The following is a 17889-nucleotide window of genomic DNA, read 5'->3' as shown; positions in this document are numbered from 1 at the left end:
TGTGTGGCGCTATCTACAGGGGGGCTGTGTGTGGCGCTATCTACAGGGGGCTGTGTGTGGAGCTATCTACAGGGGGACTGTGTGTGGAGCTATCTACAGGGGGGCTGTGTGTGGAGTGATCTACAAGGGAGCTCATGTGGATGATTTTTCCATTGACCGGTAGCAGAGTTACACAACTGGAAAAAAAAAATCCCCATTATGTAACTCTGCTACCTGTCAATTGAAAAGTCATCCACCACAGGGTTTTCCTCTTGACTTTCATTGTTCTCAGCCTTTTGGTTTGTCCTGCAGCTGCTGCCGCCGTGATGAGCAAATGTTATACCCAAGATAGGAAAAGTAACACAAAGATGATATAACCTGAAATATAATATCTGTGCTATCCAGACAGTCTAGAGATCCGCAGTGAGAATGTGTGCTTGTTATTTGAAGAAGGATCTGGCCGTGATTTGATGTGTTTATGCGGGATATTGGCCGTGGTTAGGGGGCGTGGCTTAAAAATGTCCCTCTTTTCCAAATTCAAAAGTTGGGAGGTATGATGAAATAACAATTTGTGGTCATTTTTTATTAGAACTTTGCATTACGCAGTTCACAACTGAGTGGTACAATTCCCCTTGCCAGAGGGGCGTGTCTCTACACAGTCTGACACTGAGCACTGATTCCACATTGGCAGAGTGTATAGGGACACGCCCCTTTGACAATGGGAATGATGACAGCCAGTTGTCAATGTAGTCATACGTTTCCAGGAGTAATGACGGGAAGAGCACAATGCAGAGTTCTAAGAAAATCTGCTCCAGAATTATTATTTCATGGGGAATACAAATATTTACTAAAACTGACGCGTCAGGAGAGACGACAGGCCCTCTTCAAGATTTGTTCCCAGCTCGCTTACCTCACTTACCCAGCTCTTATTGGGGGACATTTTTGGTCTACCAGTATAATTCTATATTGGCTGCTATAATAATGCAGTAAGGGTATGTACATTTATCTATTGCATCGATATGACTACATATAGTCCATGTGTATATATAGTTGTAAACAAAGCCTTGTTGCATCTGCGGTTCTTGGGATAAGCATATGGCTAGGACTCTCTTAGTTAAAATTTACAGTATTTGTTAAAACTGTACATTCCCTTTAATACAATTGTTATTATAAACAGAAAAGAGATAGCATTTTGAGTATTTGAACTTCATAGCAGTGGTCTCCAGCTTGAGCCTCTCCAGCTGTTGCAAAAATACAACCAGTTTCTGTCCGACAGGGGCAAGTATGCTGGGTGTTGGAGACCACTGCTTTATATTATGTTCGACAGTACTTACCATGCATGTGGTTTCTCTTCCATTGCGTCATCCAAAAGCCACATATTTTTATATTTTTAAATATTAATGCTTTCTAAAATAAAACAAATGTTTTTTTTCTTTTGTTAGACATTTCCTACCATGAACATGGATTCCAATTTTATATTTTTTACAAATATATTTTTTGCTTTTGTTTATACAAAAACTATGCGGGGAAAAAAACAGCAAAATGAGAAAACCACCTGAAGCCCTTGAATTAGTTTCTAATTTATATATTTTAAAAAAAGGCATCATCATTTATCCAGATGTTCCATCATTGGTGGTTGGTGCTTCTTTTTGTTTGATCCTCTTTTCCTATCAAATATTCATACACATTAACTTTATAACTTCCCTAATGTGAGGAATCGCGGAAGATTTCCAATCTATTAATCTCAAGTTATGTGCCGCATCTAGAGCACGACAAACCACCCATCTCGTCACCAATCACATTTATTCCATCCTCCTATTTAGAAATTCTACCACTTGTTGGTGGTATGTTGTATTCTATAATATTTTCTAGAATTTCAAATATTTAACACCAAGAACTATTCATTTCTTCACGCTTCCACCAAACATGGAGTGAATCTCCCACCATGCCACACTTCTGCATAAAATAGTACTCTGTATGTGAAATTTTTAGTTTTTTTTACAGGACAGTAGTGAATAGGCATTTGAATCTTTTTGATTGTTTCAATCTGATTGATACAGGATGAGTAATTGGATGGTGGTCTTACTGTACTAGCCCATTCTGCCATAGTGAATTCCTGTTAAAGATTCTCCTCCCATTCCTGCATATACTTCATGTAAAAGGAAGTGTCCCCTTTTAATGGAGATGGAGGGGTGGTATGTGTAGTGTGTATATGTATATATGTGTGTGTGTGTGTGTGTATATATATATATATATATATATATATCTTGATGTCCCAGGGGCCAGGTCTGTAGAAACCTAGTCTTCGGAATCTATTCAAAGAAGACAATGACAATTAGTCATTGTCCTGATTTGATTAGCAGAGAGTGAGACAGGAGATACTGCCTTTGATCTCCTGTCTCCATACTCTTCAGAGGACAAGAGAGGTAATTGGGGATGTATCATGTGATACAATCGTGTACCACAGGACATCCCCACTGATTAACTTACCTCTCTTCCCCCTCGAGATTCTGAAGGGAGCAAAAGATTCCCACTGCTTGCCTCCCCCCTCGCCAGGTAATGAGATTCCATGGGGGGGGGGAGCCATAAACCGTTCCATGGCCTCCCCCCTCACTTGCATGTGCATGTGATGTCATACAGAAGTGCATGGGAGGGTTTAAAAATACAAACTGTCCCACACTTCTCGCTCTTGCCTCTTGTTCCTGCCTCCCTCAACAAACACCAACTCTTGTTCCTGATTCACCAACCTAGGACCACATGCACCGCTAAGTATCCACGTGTAACAGCAGCTACACATAACCCTTCACCACTCTCCCCCTATGCACTTAACCCTTACTTTTCCCCCCTACGCAACGAGCCAGTGCCCCATCTTACCCATCGCCTACATAACACTTCCCTGGTCAAACAAAAAAGTATGTAAAATGGCTGTAAATGTATGGGAAATGTGATCTAGTCTATAAGGGAATAAAGACGCCTGGATTTCTACTACTCCATGTAGATACTTACAGCCGGTAAAGGAGTTGGCTTTCTTGACATTCCTCCATATGTTACCATAGTGCTCCCATCCCTATACATAATAAGGAGATGTTTAAGCATATATTGTAAGAGGGACTTGGTTGCTGTGCAAGTAAAGAACTTTATGAATTCATTGTTCTAAAATTAGCTTTGTATCTCTTATAACCATATAATACAACCGAATGCAGTGAAAAAAAACATTGCTCAACAATGGAAAACATGCAAAGCATTGTTCAGTCTAATGGCCGCCTATTGACTTGATCCTATGTGTTCAGTTGGTGTTTGGTTCAGTTTAGCAGTGCATTTAAAGGAGCCTTATACAGGGAATTCTGCCAAAAAGCAGAATTTTTTCTGGAGCCCTGTAGTGTATTCTAGCCTAGTCGACTCTCCTGGCAGACAGCCAGAAAGTATTTTTCTGGGGTCTCAGTGTAACGAAAAGAGACTCCGCTTTAAATCATGTTTGGTCTTTCGGTGACTGCTTGCTATACTCCATCCCGGGCACCTGCTTCCCTGAGTGTCTTTGCAGGGAAACCGCTGTATACCCAGGTGAGCGCAATATGCACACAATATAACATATATCGCCCTTTCCAGGGAGAGCTGGTTATGGTAAAAACAGCTGGTACTAGGGAGTCATAAACTGGGCAATTGATCAGGGCCCACCTGGACTAAGAATGGAGCGGGTAAACCTCCACTGCCATACACCACAAGGAACTTTACTATTAGCCACTATTTAGGCATTGTATGGCAGTATTCAGATACGAGATGACAGGTTCTTTAATGTTTCATGCATAATATTTCCCTGTATTATCTACCTGACTTTTGAGATTTGTCCAGCCTGGAATTGCAGCCTGTTTTTATGTCCAATTCTCAAACAAATAGTAGAGCAATATTTCCTATGGCATGGTAATCATCGGGTTACCGGAGATGTTTTTATCGGAATTACACAATTTATACTCCGGGTAAATAAAACCTACTTGAGATGGCAGAAGAGATTTCCAGCACTGTTTCCACCTACGCAGTTGAGCGCTAATTTGGGCCTTTCAACTACCTGTAAAAAGATATGAAACATGGGCAGCGTGGAATGTACAGCAATGTAGTCGGTATTGATAAATACTTCAAGCTGTCACTTGTGATTACTAGTTACATTCTTTTACTAAATTCCAGCCGCTGCGGAAGCTTTACATCTGTTAATGGAGTCTAGAATTTGTGCAGGGAGAACGGTGTTCAAAAAGAATTACCTTAAACAGATTGGCCATTTCCGGGTTTTCCAGCATAGCTTCATTTATAACATAATTGGCGCCGAGAGACAACAGTTTCACCTTCAGTTTGGCCACGTTAGGTCTTTAAAGTACATAGAAAAGTACATAGAAAAGTAAATTAGAACAGTACACAAAGCCAATTCTAGACTATAGTAACAAAGCAGAAATAGTTTATTAAAAAAACACATTATTGACCACATCTAGATCAACATAATTTTATGATGGAATCTATAGACTGTGCCTATCAATGTCATAGAAACTACATAGGAAAGTGACCTTGATTTAGCAGTAAATAATCTTTATAGCAAGTACAATACAAAACTCTCAAAATGATAGAGGCAACATAATATGGATGTAGCCATCTTTAACTTGATTCTGATAACTTACTGCAGCGTGATATCACACAACAAAAGCCATTGAAAAAGTCAATATAAAGGATCTTGCCACTGTGTATTTAATGCGATAAAAGTCAAGATAAAGACGACTACATCTGTATAATAAATCTATGAGTGTCTAGTAGGGAGGTGGAGGCATCCAGATGTAGGTATCTCTGAGGTCCAGCAGCTTGTCCCACCACCAGGGAAACTGGGACTATTGCGGTGCACCGAAAATAGAGGACCGGGTCTGTTGCCAGATTTGCAAAAAGTCCCCATAAGCAGAGTCAGCAGCGAGTACTTGAGATGTGGTCGACACTGGGAAAGGGACTCTAGGATGTTGACTGTACACAATGTGAAATGGAGTGGAGGATTCACTTGTGTGGTTGTTGTATGAGAACTCGGCCCATGGAAGAAGCTGTACCCAGTTATCGTGCTGTGAAGAGATGAAGTGACGGAGATAATTCTCCATGATCTGGTTGATCCTCTCAACTTGCCCATTGGACTGAGGGCGATAAGCTGAGGAAAAGTCCAATCTCACATCCAGGAGTTTACAGAGGGCTCTCCAGAACTTTGAAGTAAACTTTACCCCCCGGTCGGACACAATGGGTAGAGGCAAGCCATGCAAGCGAAAGATGTGTAGAATGAAGAGACTCGCCAGTCGAGGAGCAGAAGAGAGGCCGGTCAGCGGGATAAAATGTGCCATCTTAGAGAACCGGTCCACCACCACCCAGACGGTGTTGCATCCTGCTGAGGGGAGAAGGTCTGTGACAAAATCCATCGCAATGTGCTGCCAGGGGGCATTGGGTACAGGCAGAGGTTGAAGCAGGCCGGCAGGCTTGGAGTGAGTAACTTTGTTAGAAACACACACCGTGCAAGAAGAGACAAAGCCCAGAACATCTTTAGGTAGCGTGGGCCACCAGAAGTGACGAGCAATCAGGTCTCGGGTTTTAAGAACACCAGCGTGCCCAGCCAGTTTAGAACTGTGTCCCCAGCGGAGAATTATTTTCCTGTCTGCCAACCGACCAAAAGTCCTCCCAGGAGGGATTTCTCTAACCTGCAGAGGATTAGCAGTGACAATGCAGGACGGGTCTATGATAGTCTGAAGGGACTCCACTGTGTCTTCCGTCTCAAACGATCTGGACAGGGCATCGGCCCTCACATTCTTGTCCACGGGACGGTAGTGGAGCACAAACTGAAAACGGGTGAAGAACAGCGGCCACCTGGCTTGACAGGGATTCAGTCAATGTGCAGACTGAAGGTAGGTAAAGTTTTTGTGGTCGGTGAAGATCAGGATGGGGTGAGCATCGCCCTACGGGACACAGCAGACCGAAACGGAAGTGAGCGCTGGCATCTCTTAGGATGGAGATGGGGACCAGCGCTCACGGATCCATGGCTGCGGGCATCGGGAGGTGAGTAAACCTGACGGCCCGTGGCAATGGACGCTACAGTATCCCCCCTCTTACGTTCCCTCTTCTTGGGGCCAGAGCGAGAGAGGAATTTCTTAATAAGCGCAGGGGCACTGAGGTTCTCTTCTGGCTCCCAGGACCTTTCCTCAGGATCAAACATTCTCCAGTCCACCAAATAGAAAGTTCTTCTTCCTACCCTCTTGCAGTCCAGGATCTCCCTCACCTCGAATATATCAGAAGAACAGTTGGGAGCAACTGTGGAACCAGAAGTCTTGCTGTAGCGGTTCAGGACCACTGGCTTCAGGAGGAACCCATGAAAGGAGTTGGGGATTCTGAGGGTAGGAGGCAGCCGCAGCATATAGGAGATAGGATTTATCTGTTGCAGAATCTCGAAAGGACCAAGGAACCTGGGAGCAAACTTGTATGAGGGTACCTTCAAGCGGATGTTCCGAGAGGACAGCCAGACTTTTGTCCCTGCAAGATACTGAGGCGGCTCTCTTCTCCTAGTATCTGCTTTTTGCTTCATGCGATCGACTGCCAGTAAAATAGAGGACCGGGTCTGTTGCCAGATTTGCAAAAAGTCCTTATAAGCAGAGTCAGCAGCTTGTACTTGAGATTCGGTCGACACTGGGAGAGGGACTCTAGGATGTTGACTGTACACAATGTGAAATGGAGTGGAAGTGGAGGATTCACTTGTGTGGTTGTTGTATGAGAACTCAGCCCATGCATGGAAGAAGCTGTACACAGTTATCATGCTGTGAAGAGATGAAGTGACGGAGATAATTCTCCATGATCTGGTTGATCCTCTCAACTTGCCCATTGGACTGGGGGTGATAAGCTGAGGAAAAGTCCAATCTCACATCCAGGAGTTTACAGAGGGCTCTTCAGAACTTTGAAGTAAACTGAACCCCCCGGTCGGACACAATGGGTAGAGGCAAGCCATGCAAGTGAAAGATGTGTAGAATGAAGAGACTCGCCAGTCGAGGAGCAGAAGGTATAAAATGTGCCATCTTAGAGAACCGGTCCACCATCACCCAGACAGTGTTGCATCCTGCTGAGGGGGGAAGGTTTGTGACAAAATCCATCACAATGTGCTGCCAGGGGGCATTGGGTACAGGCAGAGGTTGAAGCAGGCCGGCAGGCTTGGAGTGAGTAACTTTGTTAGAGGCACACACCGTGCAAGAAGAGACAAAGTCCAGAACATCTTTAGGTAGCGTGGGCCACCAGAAGTGACGAGCAATCAGGTCTCGGGTTTTAAGAACACCAGCGTGCCCTGCCAGTTTAGAACTGTGTCCCCAGCGGAGAATTCTTTTCCTGTCTGCCAACCGACCAAAAGTCCTCCCAGGAGGGATTTCTCTAACCTGCAGAGGATTAGCAGGGACATTGCAGGACGGGTCTATGATTGTCTGAAGGGACTCCACCGTGTCTTCCGTCTCAAACGATCTGGACAGGGCATCAATCCTCACATTCTTGTCCGCGGGACAGTAGTGGAGCACAAACTGAAAAGGGGTGAAGAACAGCGGCCACCTGGCTTGACGGGGATTCAGTCGTTGTACAAACTGAAGGTAGGTAAAGTTTTTGTGGTCGGTGAAGATCAGGATGGGGTGAGCAGCGCCCTCTAGAAGATGTCTCCACTTCTCCATAGCCAATTTGATGGCCAGTAACTCTCGATCTCCAATAGAGTAATTGCGCTCAGCAGAAGAAAAAAGTCTTGAGTAGTACCCACATACCACTGCCTTTCCTTTGGAGCTCCTCTGGAACAGAAGTGCACCTGCACCAACAGAGGAAGTGTCCACTTCCAGTGAGAACTGCCGAGATACGTCAGGATGATGGAGGATCGAAGCTGAAGTGAAGGCTTTTTTGAGGCTAATAAATGCGAACTCTGCCTCTGGAGTCCACACCTTGGCGTTCACACCCTTTTTAGTAAGGGTAGAGATGGGAGCCGTCAGAGAAGAGTAGTTAGGAATAAACTGCCGGGAGATATTGGCGAATCCCAGGAATTGCTGTATGGCCCTTAAGACTTGAGGACGTGGCCACAACAGGACAACTTTCACTTTCTCAGGATTCATCTTGAGTCCTTGATCCGAGATGATGTAGCCCAGGAAGGGCAGAGAACTCTTCTCAAAGACGCACTTCTCCAGCTTCGCGTATAAATGATTCTCCCTTAACCGTAGTAGAACCTGACGGACATGCCTCCGATGAGTCGTTGGATCTGGGGAGAAAATCAAAATATCATCGAGATAAACAACAACACAGACATAGAGGAGATCTCGGAGGATATAATTAACAAACTCCTGAAACACTGCGGGAGCGTTACACAGTCCGAAGGGCATCACTGGGTATTCGTAGTGCCCGTCCCGGGTGTTAAATGCCGTCTTCCATTTATCACCCTGGCAGGTCTAGCTTAGAAAATTTTTTGGCTCCTCGTATGCGATCAAACAGCTCAGATATAAGTGGCAACGGGTATTTGTTCTTGACCGTGATCTGGTTGAGACCACGTTAGTCAATGCAGGGTCGAAGGGATCCGTACTTCTTTTTAATGAAGAAGAATCCAGCCCCGGCCGGGGAGGAAGACTTTTGTATGAAACCCCTCTCCAGATTCTCCTTGACATAGGCTGACATGGATAGAGACTCAGGCAAGGAGAGAGGATATACTCGGCCACGGGGGAGAGAGGCATTAGGAACCAATTCAATGGGGCAGTCATAAGTCCGATGTGGAGGCAGCGTCTCAGCCTCCCTTTTGCTGAAAACATCTGCATACTGAGCAAACTGGGAAGGCAGTCCCGCTAATGACTGAGGCAGAGGAGGCTTGACAGGATGGATCTGCAACAGACAACGACCATGGCACTTGGAGTCCCATTGGAGAACCAATCCAGAATTCCAGTCCAGGACTGGGTCATGTAGTCAAAGCCAAGGCAGGTCCAGTAGAACAGGATTGATGGCCTTGTGGAAAACAAGGAAAGATATTAGTTCAAAATGAAGGACTCCAACCTGGAGCTTCAACGACTTGGTTTTAGAAACGATGGGATCAGGCAGAGACAGTCCATTAACTGAGGCATCAGCCAAAGATGTCTCTAGGGGGACTGTGGGCAACTGAAGATGGTCCATAAGCTCTTTCTGGATGAAGTTTGCAGAAGACCAGAGTCAAGATAGGCAGAAACTTGATGCGTCCTCTCGCCGGAAAGTAGGGTCACAGAAATAGTCAACTTGGAACAGAAAGCTTTATTATGTACTGTTCCATCTAGGGCAGTCTCTCCAATCAGTCCTAGGCAATGGGGTCTATCTGGCCTCTGGGGACACAGGCGCACAATATGGCCTCCGAGGCCGCAATACAGACAAAGTCCAGAAGTGCGTCTGCGTTGTTTCTCCTGGGTAGACAATTTGACATAGTTACTCTGCATCGGATCCTCTGGTGGGACGACTGAGGAGGATTGCTGAAAAGTAGAATCCAGCCTAGGATTCTTGGGAACACTCCCGGATCCTCATGTCAACCCGGGAGGCGAGTAGGATAAGATCGTCCAGGGTAGATGGCAGATCGTGAGCAGCCAGCTCGTCCTTGATCCCTGAAGACAGTCCCTGCCAGAATGTGGCCACCAAAGCCTCGTTGTTGCAGGTCAATTCAGCAGCCAGGATACAAACTGAATGGCATACTTGCCCACGGAGAGGTCTCCCTGATGTAGGGTCAGCAAGGATGCAGCAGCTGAAGAAACTCTCCCAGGTTCCTCAAAGATTGAGCAGAAGGTTTGTAAGAAGCACTGCAAGTCACGGATCTCTGGTCTCTGATGTTCCCACAGAGGATTAGCCCATGCCAGTGCTCTTTCAGTAAGGAGAGAGATGATGAAGGCGATCCTGACGTCATCCGAAGAGAAGGACCTGGCATGTAGTCCGAAGTGGATCAGGCACTGATTCAAAAATCCCCTGCAGGACCTCGGATCTCCGTCATAGCGTGGAGGTAGCGGCAAGAAACACCTTGGATTGGTACCAGTACAGACAGGAAGTGTAGCAGGAGGAACAGCAGGAATGGGTGCGGTGACGACTATGGTTGGAGCAAGCAGCCGATGGGCTATAGCGTTCACCGAAAGGAGGAGTTGGTCTTGTCGTGACTGGAGATCCTCCATCTCGGCCAGCATGGCTTGTGTCGTCAAAGTCTCAGGTTGACCAGCGGGGTTCATGGCCTGAGCATACTGTCACGAAGCGGGTTAGTGGACCCACTAGGCCGTACCGCAGTAGTGGGGAGGCAGCTGGCCAAACACCAGGAAACCCCAGCAATACAATGTCCCGCACAAGGGTACCTGGATAAACCCGACGGTGTCCGCAGCTCTGGCACTGATAGAGATGGTCGCAGCAGATAATGCCAAGTGGATGACACAGGTGCCGCAGGTTGCGTCAGACATGGCGGATTGCTCAAAGAAAATGTAGGTTTAGGTATTTTTTTAAAATTTCCACAAGGACTGAAGGAGAAAAAGCACCATAAAATTAGTAAAGCAACTTCTCCCGAGTAAAACAATACCCCACATGTGGTCACAAACATCTGTTTGGACACACGGTAGGGCTCAGAATGGAACTAGCACCATTTGGATTTTGGATAGTGTCTGGGCGCCATGTCACATTTGCTGAGCCCCTGTAGTACTAGTACAGTGGAAACACCCCAAAATTGACTCCATTTGGAAAACTGCACCCCCTGAGGAATCATTTAGGGGTATAGTGAAAATTTTGATCCCAAAGGTTTTTTGCTGAATTAATTAGAATTAAGCTATGAAAAATATTTTTTTTTCCAACAAGATGTAGTTTTAGATACACATTTTTCATTTTTACAAGGAATAGAGAAGAAAAAGCACCCCAACATTTGTAAAGTAATTTCTCCCGAGTAACACCCCATATGTGGTTATAATCAGCTGTTTACATATATGGGAGCATTCAGAAGAAAAGGAGCGGTATTTATCTTTTGGAGCGTAGATTTTTCTGGAATGGTTTGCGGACGCCATGTTGCATTTGCAAAACCTCTGATGTACCAAACAAAAGTGACCCCGTTTTAGAAACTACACCCCTAAAGGCATTTATCAAGGGGTGTAGTGAGAATTTAGACTCCACAGGTGTTTTTCAGAAATGAATACGCAGTGGATTGTGCAAAGTGAAAATTGCAATGTGACTTTTTGATCACTTTTTATAGAATTTTTTGGAAGGAGATGTGATCTAAAAAGAAAGATTCTGGCATTGTTTTTCAACGCATTCACCGTGCGGGATAAATTACATAATAGTTTTGTAGTTTGGGTCGTTACGGACGCGGCGATACCAATTATGTATACTTTTTTTAATTTTTACGGTTTTTCCCATAATAAAAGACTTACTATGAGAAAAAAGTCAGTTTAGCTTTATTTTTATTTTAAATGTGTGTGTTTTTATTGTTTTACCACATTTTTATTATCTTTTTTTTACTTTTTTTACTTGTCCCACTAGGGGACATGAGGGCCTGATGCCCCGATCGCTACTCTAATACACTGCACTACATACGTAGTGCAGTGTATTAGCGCTGTCAGTTATTCACTGACAGCAAGCATATGAGGACACGCCGCAGGCGGGTCCTCATCGGCTCCCGTACAAGGCAGACTCGGACGCCATTTTCTGGCGTCCGATTGCCACAGCAACCCAGCGATTGCATCACTGGGTTGCCTGTCGGGTGAGCGCAGCATCTGAGGGGTTAATCTGCCGGATCGGAGAGTAGCTCCGGTCCTGGCAGTTACAGGAGGGTGCCAGCTGTATAATACAGCTGTCACCCCGCGGTGATGGTGCCGGCTCTGCTTCTGAGCCCGCACCATCACTGCGCCGTACATATACAGCGCTTTGCGGGAAGCACCTCCCGACAGCGCCGTACATGTACGGCGCATGTCGGGAAGAGGTTAAACAGTTTAGCACAAATCTCTACTCAACATTGCAAACATATTCTCTGTTTCTCCAGCTCAGGGAAATGGTTTTCAACAGGCAAAGAAGAGGAGCAGCAGTGACAGGATGATACACTATTGTAGATTAATCAGCTTACACAGTCCTCTGAAGTAATTCTCTGCAGTATCAGTTCTCACACAGACGCCATTAACAGTGTGGGCACCAGGTTACAGAGGGCACTTATCTGAGGTGCTGGCCAGCTCCAAGACTCCTCTCCCTATTCCATTTCAGCTTTTTCCTGTTGGCACCTTCTCTGGGGTGGCTTTATCTCTCTGACCAATCCTCTGCTGCAGAGCTGATTCCCACTCCTCCTGATTCTGGCTCCTCTCAGCGTCCTCCCCTGAGCCTCCTCTCTCCACACGTGTTTTACATCGCACACACAGTCCTGCATTTCCTATCAGACAACTCTATGTCTTAAAGGAAGGGTGTCGCGAATTTTTTTTTTTTATATATCAATTTGCTTTTAGTGTTTTATTAAAAAATGTTTTATTTATTTGTGTGTTTGTGTTTTACTTTTTTTTATTTTCTAACTTTTTCTTCTCTATGGGGGCTGCCATTTTTTTTTTTCATCTCTGTATGTGTCGATTAACGACACATACAGACATGGAATACGGCACATACAGCCCCATAGAGAATGCGAACGGGAGCCGTTCCATTCACTATGCTCTACGCCGTTAGTGTGGGAACAGCGCATGCGCCGCTCCCACACAGTCCAAATGGAGGGTCTTCGGCCGAGCGACATCCGGCACCATTTTCTTGTGGACCGGAAGCCGCAGCCGGACAGTAAGATTACTACTTCCGATCGTGGCTTCCGGACATGTGTTCTGAAGCAAGCACTAGGAGCGGAGGGAGCTGACGGAGCGGACGGACGGGAGGGAGCGGCGGCGGCAGGAGCAGGTAAGTTATATCTGTGTTTGTTCGTGTTTTACTGTGTGTTTACTACTGTATGTAAGCCTACTACACTGTGTGTTCGCTCAAAAAAATGGTGGCACACAGTGTAGAAGGTTTGAACATTCAATCCCCTCCTTTCTCCTGGCACTAGCCAGGAGAAAGGAGGGGGGATTGTTTGAGGACGCTAGAGCGAGTGTGTCTTCTCAAATTTTGCAGCATAAAGCAATGTGGTTGCTTTACCACATGCCAATGCTGCAATTTTGGGAATTGCTCCCTCTAGAGACCAGCACAGGGAAATGTTATAAATTAGAATCTAATTTATAATATTTCCTGACTCGTGAAAAAATTAAAAAAATTAGAACACTGTTTAATCATTTATACACTAACTGTTTAACTATAAAAAAAAACAAAAACATTTTCTAGCGACACATTCCCTTTAACCACTTCTCAACATTTGACGTAACTGTTCGTCATAGCCGGGTAGGGGAAGTATGGAACGGGCTCACGGAGTGAACCCGCTCCATACGATGCGGTTGTCGGCTGTATGTTACAGCCGACACTTCAGAGTAACGAGCGGGATCGCGCTCATGCGCGATCCTGCTCGTTTAACCCGTTAACTGCCGTATTCAGTAGCGACCGCAGAATTTAAATCGTTAGAAAGAGGCCCCCAGGTCTGCCATCTTTGTGCTCCTACTTAATAGACGCCTGTCAGAAAGACGATGTACTGCAATACATTGGTATTGCAGTATATCGTGCAAGCGATCCAACGATCACTGGTTGAAGTCCCCTATGGGGACTAATAAAAAAAGTAAAAATTTGTAATATAAAGGGGTTTTTTTAATGTAAAAAAAAAATGTAACATTTACATTTTAAAAAAAAAACCTTTTCCTATTTTCCCCCTAGAGCATAGTAAAAAAATAAATAAATAAACATAATTGGTATCTCCGCAACCGTAAAAGTCTGAACTATTACAATACATCATTATTTAACCCCTTAATGACAAGCCTATTTTAAACCTTAATGACCAAGCCATTTTTTATGTTTTTCCACCGTCGCATTCCAAGAGCTATAACCTTTTTATTTTTGCGTCGACATAGCTGTATAAGGTCTTGTTTTTTGCGGGACAAGTTGTATTTTTTAATAGCACCATTTTGGAGGACATATTATTTATTGATTAACTTTTATTAACTTTTTTTGGGGGGGAATAGAAAAAAACCTGAAATTTTGCCACTCTTTTTCGCCACTCCTCCGGCATGATCTAGCAGGCATTCATTAATGGCAGACCTGGGGGCCTTTATTAGGCCCCCGGCTGCCATTAGAGACACAGACACTCGGCGATCGTATTGCCGGGTGTCGGTGGGATGAGAGGGAGCTCCCTCCCTCTCTCCAAAACCACTCAGATGCGGTGCACGCTATTGTGCACCGCATCGGAGGGGTTAAACGGGTGAGATCGATACTAATATCGATCTCACTCGGCAGAGCAGGGACGCTCCCAGCCCTCAGCTGCCTCTGGCAGCTGAGAGCAGGGAGATTTGACGCTCCCTGCTCTGTTTACTTTATCCTGATGCAGTGCCGTAAAAAGGCATATGCATCAGAATAAAGCCCGATAGTGGCCGCTGTTAAAAGGCGTGTAATGGCGGTCACTAACGGGTTAACCCGCACGGTGTACACCGTAAACGAAAACAAATTGTAAAGGCCAGAATCGCAGTTTTTTGGTTAACTCATCTCCTACAAAAAATAGAATTAAAAGTGATAAAAACGTTGCATGAACCCCAAAATTATATCATTAAAAACTACAGCTTATCCCACAAAAAATAAGCTCTCATACCACTTAATTGACGGAAAAAGAAAAAACTTAAGGCACTTAGAATTTGGCGACAAAATAAATTAAAATTTTTACACTTAGTTTTTTACTTGTAAAAGTAGTAAAATATAGAAAAAACTCTATATATATTTGGTATCGCCGTAATCGTATTGACCCGCAGAATATAGTTAACATGTTGTTTTAATTGCACAGTGAATTCCGTAAAAACGAAGCGCAAAAAAAAGTTTTTTTCATTTTCTACCCTACAAATATTTTTTTAGCCGTTTCTTAGTATGTTATATGGCACAATAAATGGTGCTACGAAAAACTACAACTCGTCCCGCAACTCGTCGATATAGCCCTCATAGGACTATATCGACGGAAAAATTAAAAAGTTATGTTTTTTGGAATGTGGGGAGGAAAAAAAGAAAATTGAAATCTGAAAGTTGTTTACGATGGGAAGGGGTTAAGCCACTGGTTCTGCAGTGACACCTAGTGGCTGCTAATAACATGGCAGGCATACACTAAATAACACAGAATGAAAGTACCAACCAACATGAAAGATGCACAGGGAAGACAGTTCACTTTAAACAGGGCAGTATCACCCCCTAACAACCATACAGTGCTACTTCCTACAGTTATCTCCTTACATAGTAACAGCTGCTACTAGGGACTCTCTGACAATGATAATAGTGGGAAATCCTGAGTGGGGGACTCCCCTATATAACATCCATATTCCGTAATAGGGCAATTGAAAGGAGTTTTCTAAACCAAGCAATCCTTTGAATTGTTTCTATTGTGCATGGTGGTAAGTCACTAAATTAAAGGGGTTGTCCAGGTTGGGTGCTGTTTTTAATACTGATGTCCTATCTACAGGATACTTGGACCCCACACCGATCAGAAGCTATGCAGGGTCGGTGATGGAAGCAGAATGATCCGACCACTCAATAGCAGCCAGGAGCAGAACTGCAGTAACCCGGCTTAGTCGTTATATAGTGATGGAAGCCATCTGCTTCAGGCACCGATCCTGCATAGCTTCTGGCAGCCGGAACAGCTGATCGGTGCGGGGTCCGGGTGTCTGACCCTCACCGATCATGAACTGGTTATCTATCCTGTGGGTAGGTCATCAATATATTAAGGGTTGGGGGCTGTTTTTTTTTTATAATACAACTGGATTTACCTTCAAATTTATGATAAAGCACACATCAGGTCACACGTTGTAATTTCTTTATTTTTGTATAAAGTGTTTTATATTAAGTAAATAAGTATAAGGCACATGTATAGTACATTTTTATGGCTTGCGCAATAGGTTATTATAACCCATCACATTTTGCTTATGCTATAGTATTCTGATCACATAATTTCTGGCCGGTTGTAACACCCACACAAAATAAGACCAGCACAATATTGGTTTTACACACCATAGATTAACTATGTGTCATGTGCACAGACCTTCTAATAGTTCTGTCAATAAGTCAATCTGCTCTAGTATTGAGGCCTTAGAAAAAAGTGAGGAAGAATTGTTTTAGCACAGTGATTAGTACCAGTATTGGACACTAGAGGGCAGTATTTGACAACATGACATGAAAAAGATATATAAATTTTTTTAGTTCCTTTTTTTGTCTTTTTAACCTTTGTCGATATGAACATACTATAGATACGTAAAGAATCATCCTATTATTTATTGATGTCTTGCCTTCCCATGTGCACAGGGCAGCTCATTTAGGTTTTGAAGACATTGGGGAACATTTCTTAAAACAGACAAAGAGATTTTTTGGTGATGATATAGAGATGAAAATGACTTATTTTGAAGTATTCAGGGTTAAAGGCTATGTAAACCTTTGAAAGAGATGTTATTTTTATGTTTAAATAAAATGCTCAGTGTGTTTTGTGCAACTTTATAATTCGTTTTTATTAAAAATTATTTTAATATTTTTGAGATACAGCTGCTCTGTATTCTCTACACAGAGCTGCTGTATCTTATGCTGAATACTGTACCTGTCAGGTCCGCTGGACTGACAGGTTCAGTGTCAGTGGGTCCTGCGTGTCGGATCCACCTGTTATCGATCACATCTAAGTTATGAACTTAGATGTTATGGATAATGTAGCGTAAATGGTCACGGACCGTCGGGATTACTCACCCCCCCCGGCGGCCACAGCCATGGATCTGTGAGTGCTGGCCTGCATCTCCTTCCCAGTAGACGCCAGCACTTACTTCTGCTCCGTTCCGCTGTGTCCCGTAGGGTGCGCACGCACGCTCGTGCCCGGCCTTAAAGAGCCAGCATGCGCACATGGGAATTATCATTAACTAGCCCATAATCACCCTGGACTATAAGAAGGGCCCTGCCCCTTTGCTCATTGCCTGAGCGTTGTTGTGTTTTCCTATGTTAGTCTAGCAAATGTTCCCTTAGTGTTATCCTGTTCCCGTTGTTCCCGTGCCCTACTACCTGTACCCTGTATCCTGTGCTATTTGTTCCTGTGCCTTAAACCTGTTGGAGTCGTGTTGTGCCACCGGTTCCGCCTGCTGTGTTACACCATGTCTGGTGTCTGCTGTCAAGGTCCCATCTGTGCCTAACCATTGCTACTGTCTGAACTACTACAGGTATCCTTATGCTTGGACTATTTATATATTGACTTGGTACTCTATTGGCCAGCTGCAACGGCGGTACGGCGCAGTGGGTCCACATACCAACAGTTCGTGACAGATAACAGGTGGATTTAATGGATAACAGGTGGATCCTGCGTGTCAGCGACACTAAGGACCCACTGACACTGAACCTCTCAGTCCAGCGGACCTGACAGGTACAAGTTTCAGCGTAAGATACAGCTGCTCCGTATACAGAATGCAAAGCAGCTATATCTCAAAAAGTAAAAATAATTTTTAATAAAAACGAATTATAAAGTTGCACAAGAGAAAATAAAATCGCTTTCAAAGATTTACATAGCCTTTAGGAAACTCTTACCTGTCCCTTATGACGTTAATGGTGTTTACCCCCATTGATGCACAGATCTGAATAACAGCTTGTCCAACGGCACTGTTGGCACCATTTTGAATTACGGTGTCTCCTAAAAGGGTTAAGAGTGCAGTTTCAAAGCCAAAATTAAAGCCACACATGTTATTATTGGAACATATTATACAACAAGAAGCAACTCCAATAATAACATAATACAGTGAAATTTCTCCTGCATCTAATATTCCAGAAAGTCTAATAATCTAG

The 17889-nt window shown here is 44.2% G+C and overlaps 1 protein-coding gene across 1 annotated transcript in view; it reads right to left on the bottom strand.

The window, feature by feature from the left end:
* The window catches only part of LOC142761070 (enoyl-[acyl-carrier-protein] reductase, mitochondrial-like), an 87267-nt gene that overhangs the window by 3773 nt on the left and 65605 nt on the right, over positions 1 to 17889 (bottom strand). The window contains exons 5-9 of the mRNA XM_075864260.1: positions 17635 to 17737; positions 4233 to 4335; positions 3969 to 4042; positions 2986 to 3046; positions 1314 to 1386 (exon numbers count right to left, since the gene is read on the bottom strand). Coding sequence (XP_075720375.1) covers positions 1314 to 1386; positions 2986 to 3046; positions 3969 to 4042; positions 4233 to 4335; positions 17635 to 17737 — 414 coding nt within the window. The remainder of the gene's footprint in view (positions 1 to 1313; positions 1387 to 2985; positions 3047 to 3968; positions 4043 to 4232; positions 4336 to 17634; positions 17738 to 17889) is intronic.

This window comes from Rhinoderma darwinii, chromosome 4 (genome assembly GCF_050947455.1).
Source record: "Rhinoderma darwinii isolate aRhiDar2 chromosome 4, aRhiDar2.hap1, whole genome shotgun sequence".
Lineage (NCBI taxonomy): Eukaryota > Metazoa > Chordata > Amphibia > Anura > Rhinodermatidae > Rhinoderma > Rhinoderma darwinii.
Note: the sequence above shows the minus strand (reverse complement) of the source record. Positions and strands in the feature narration are given on the sequence as shown.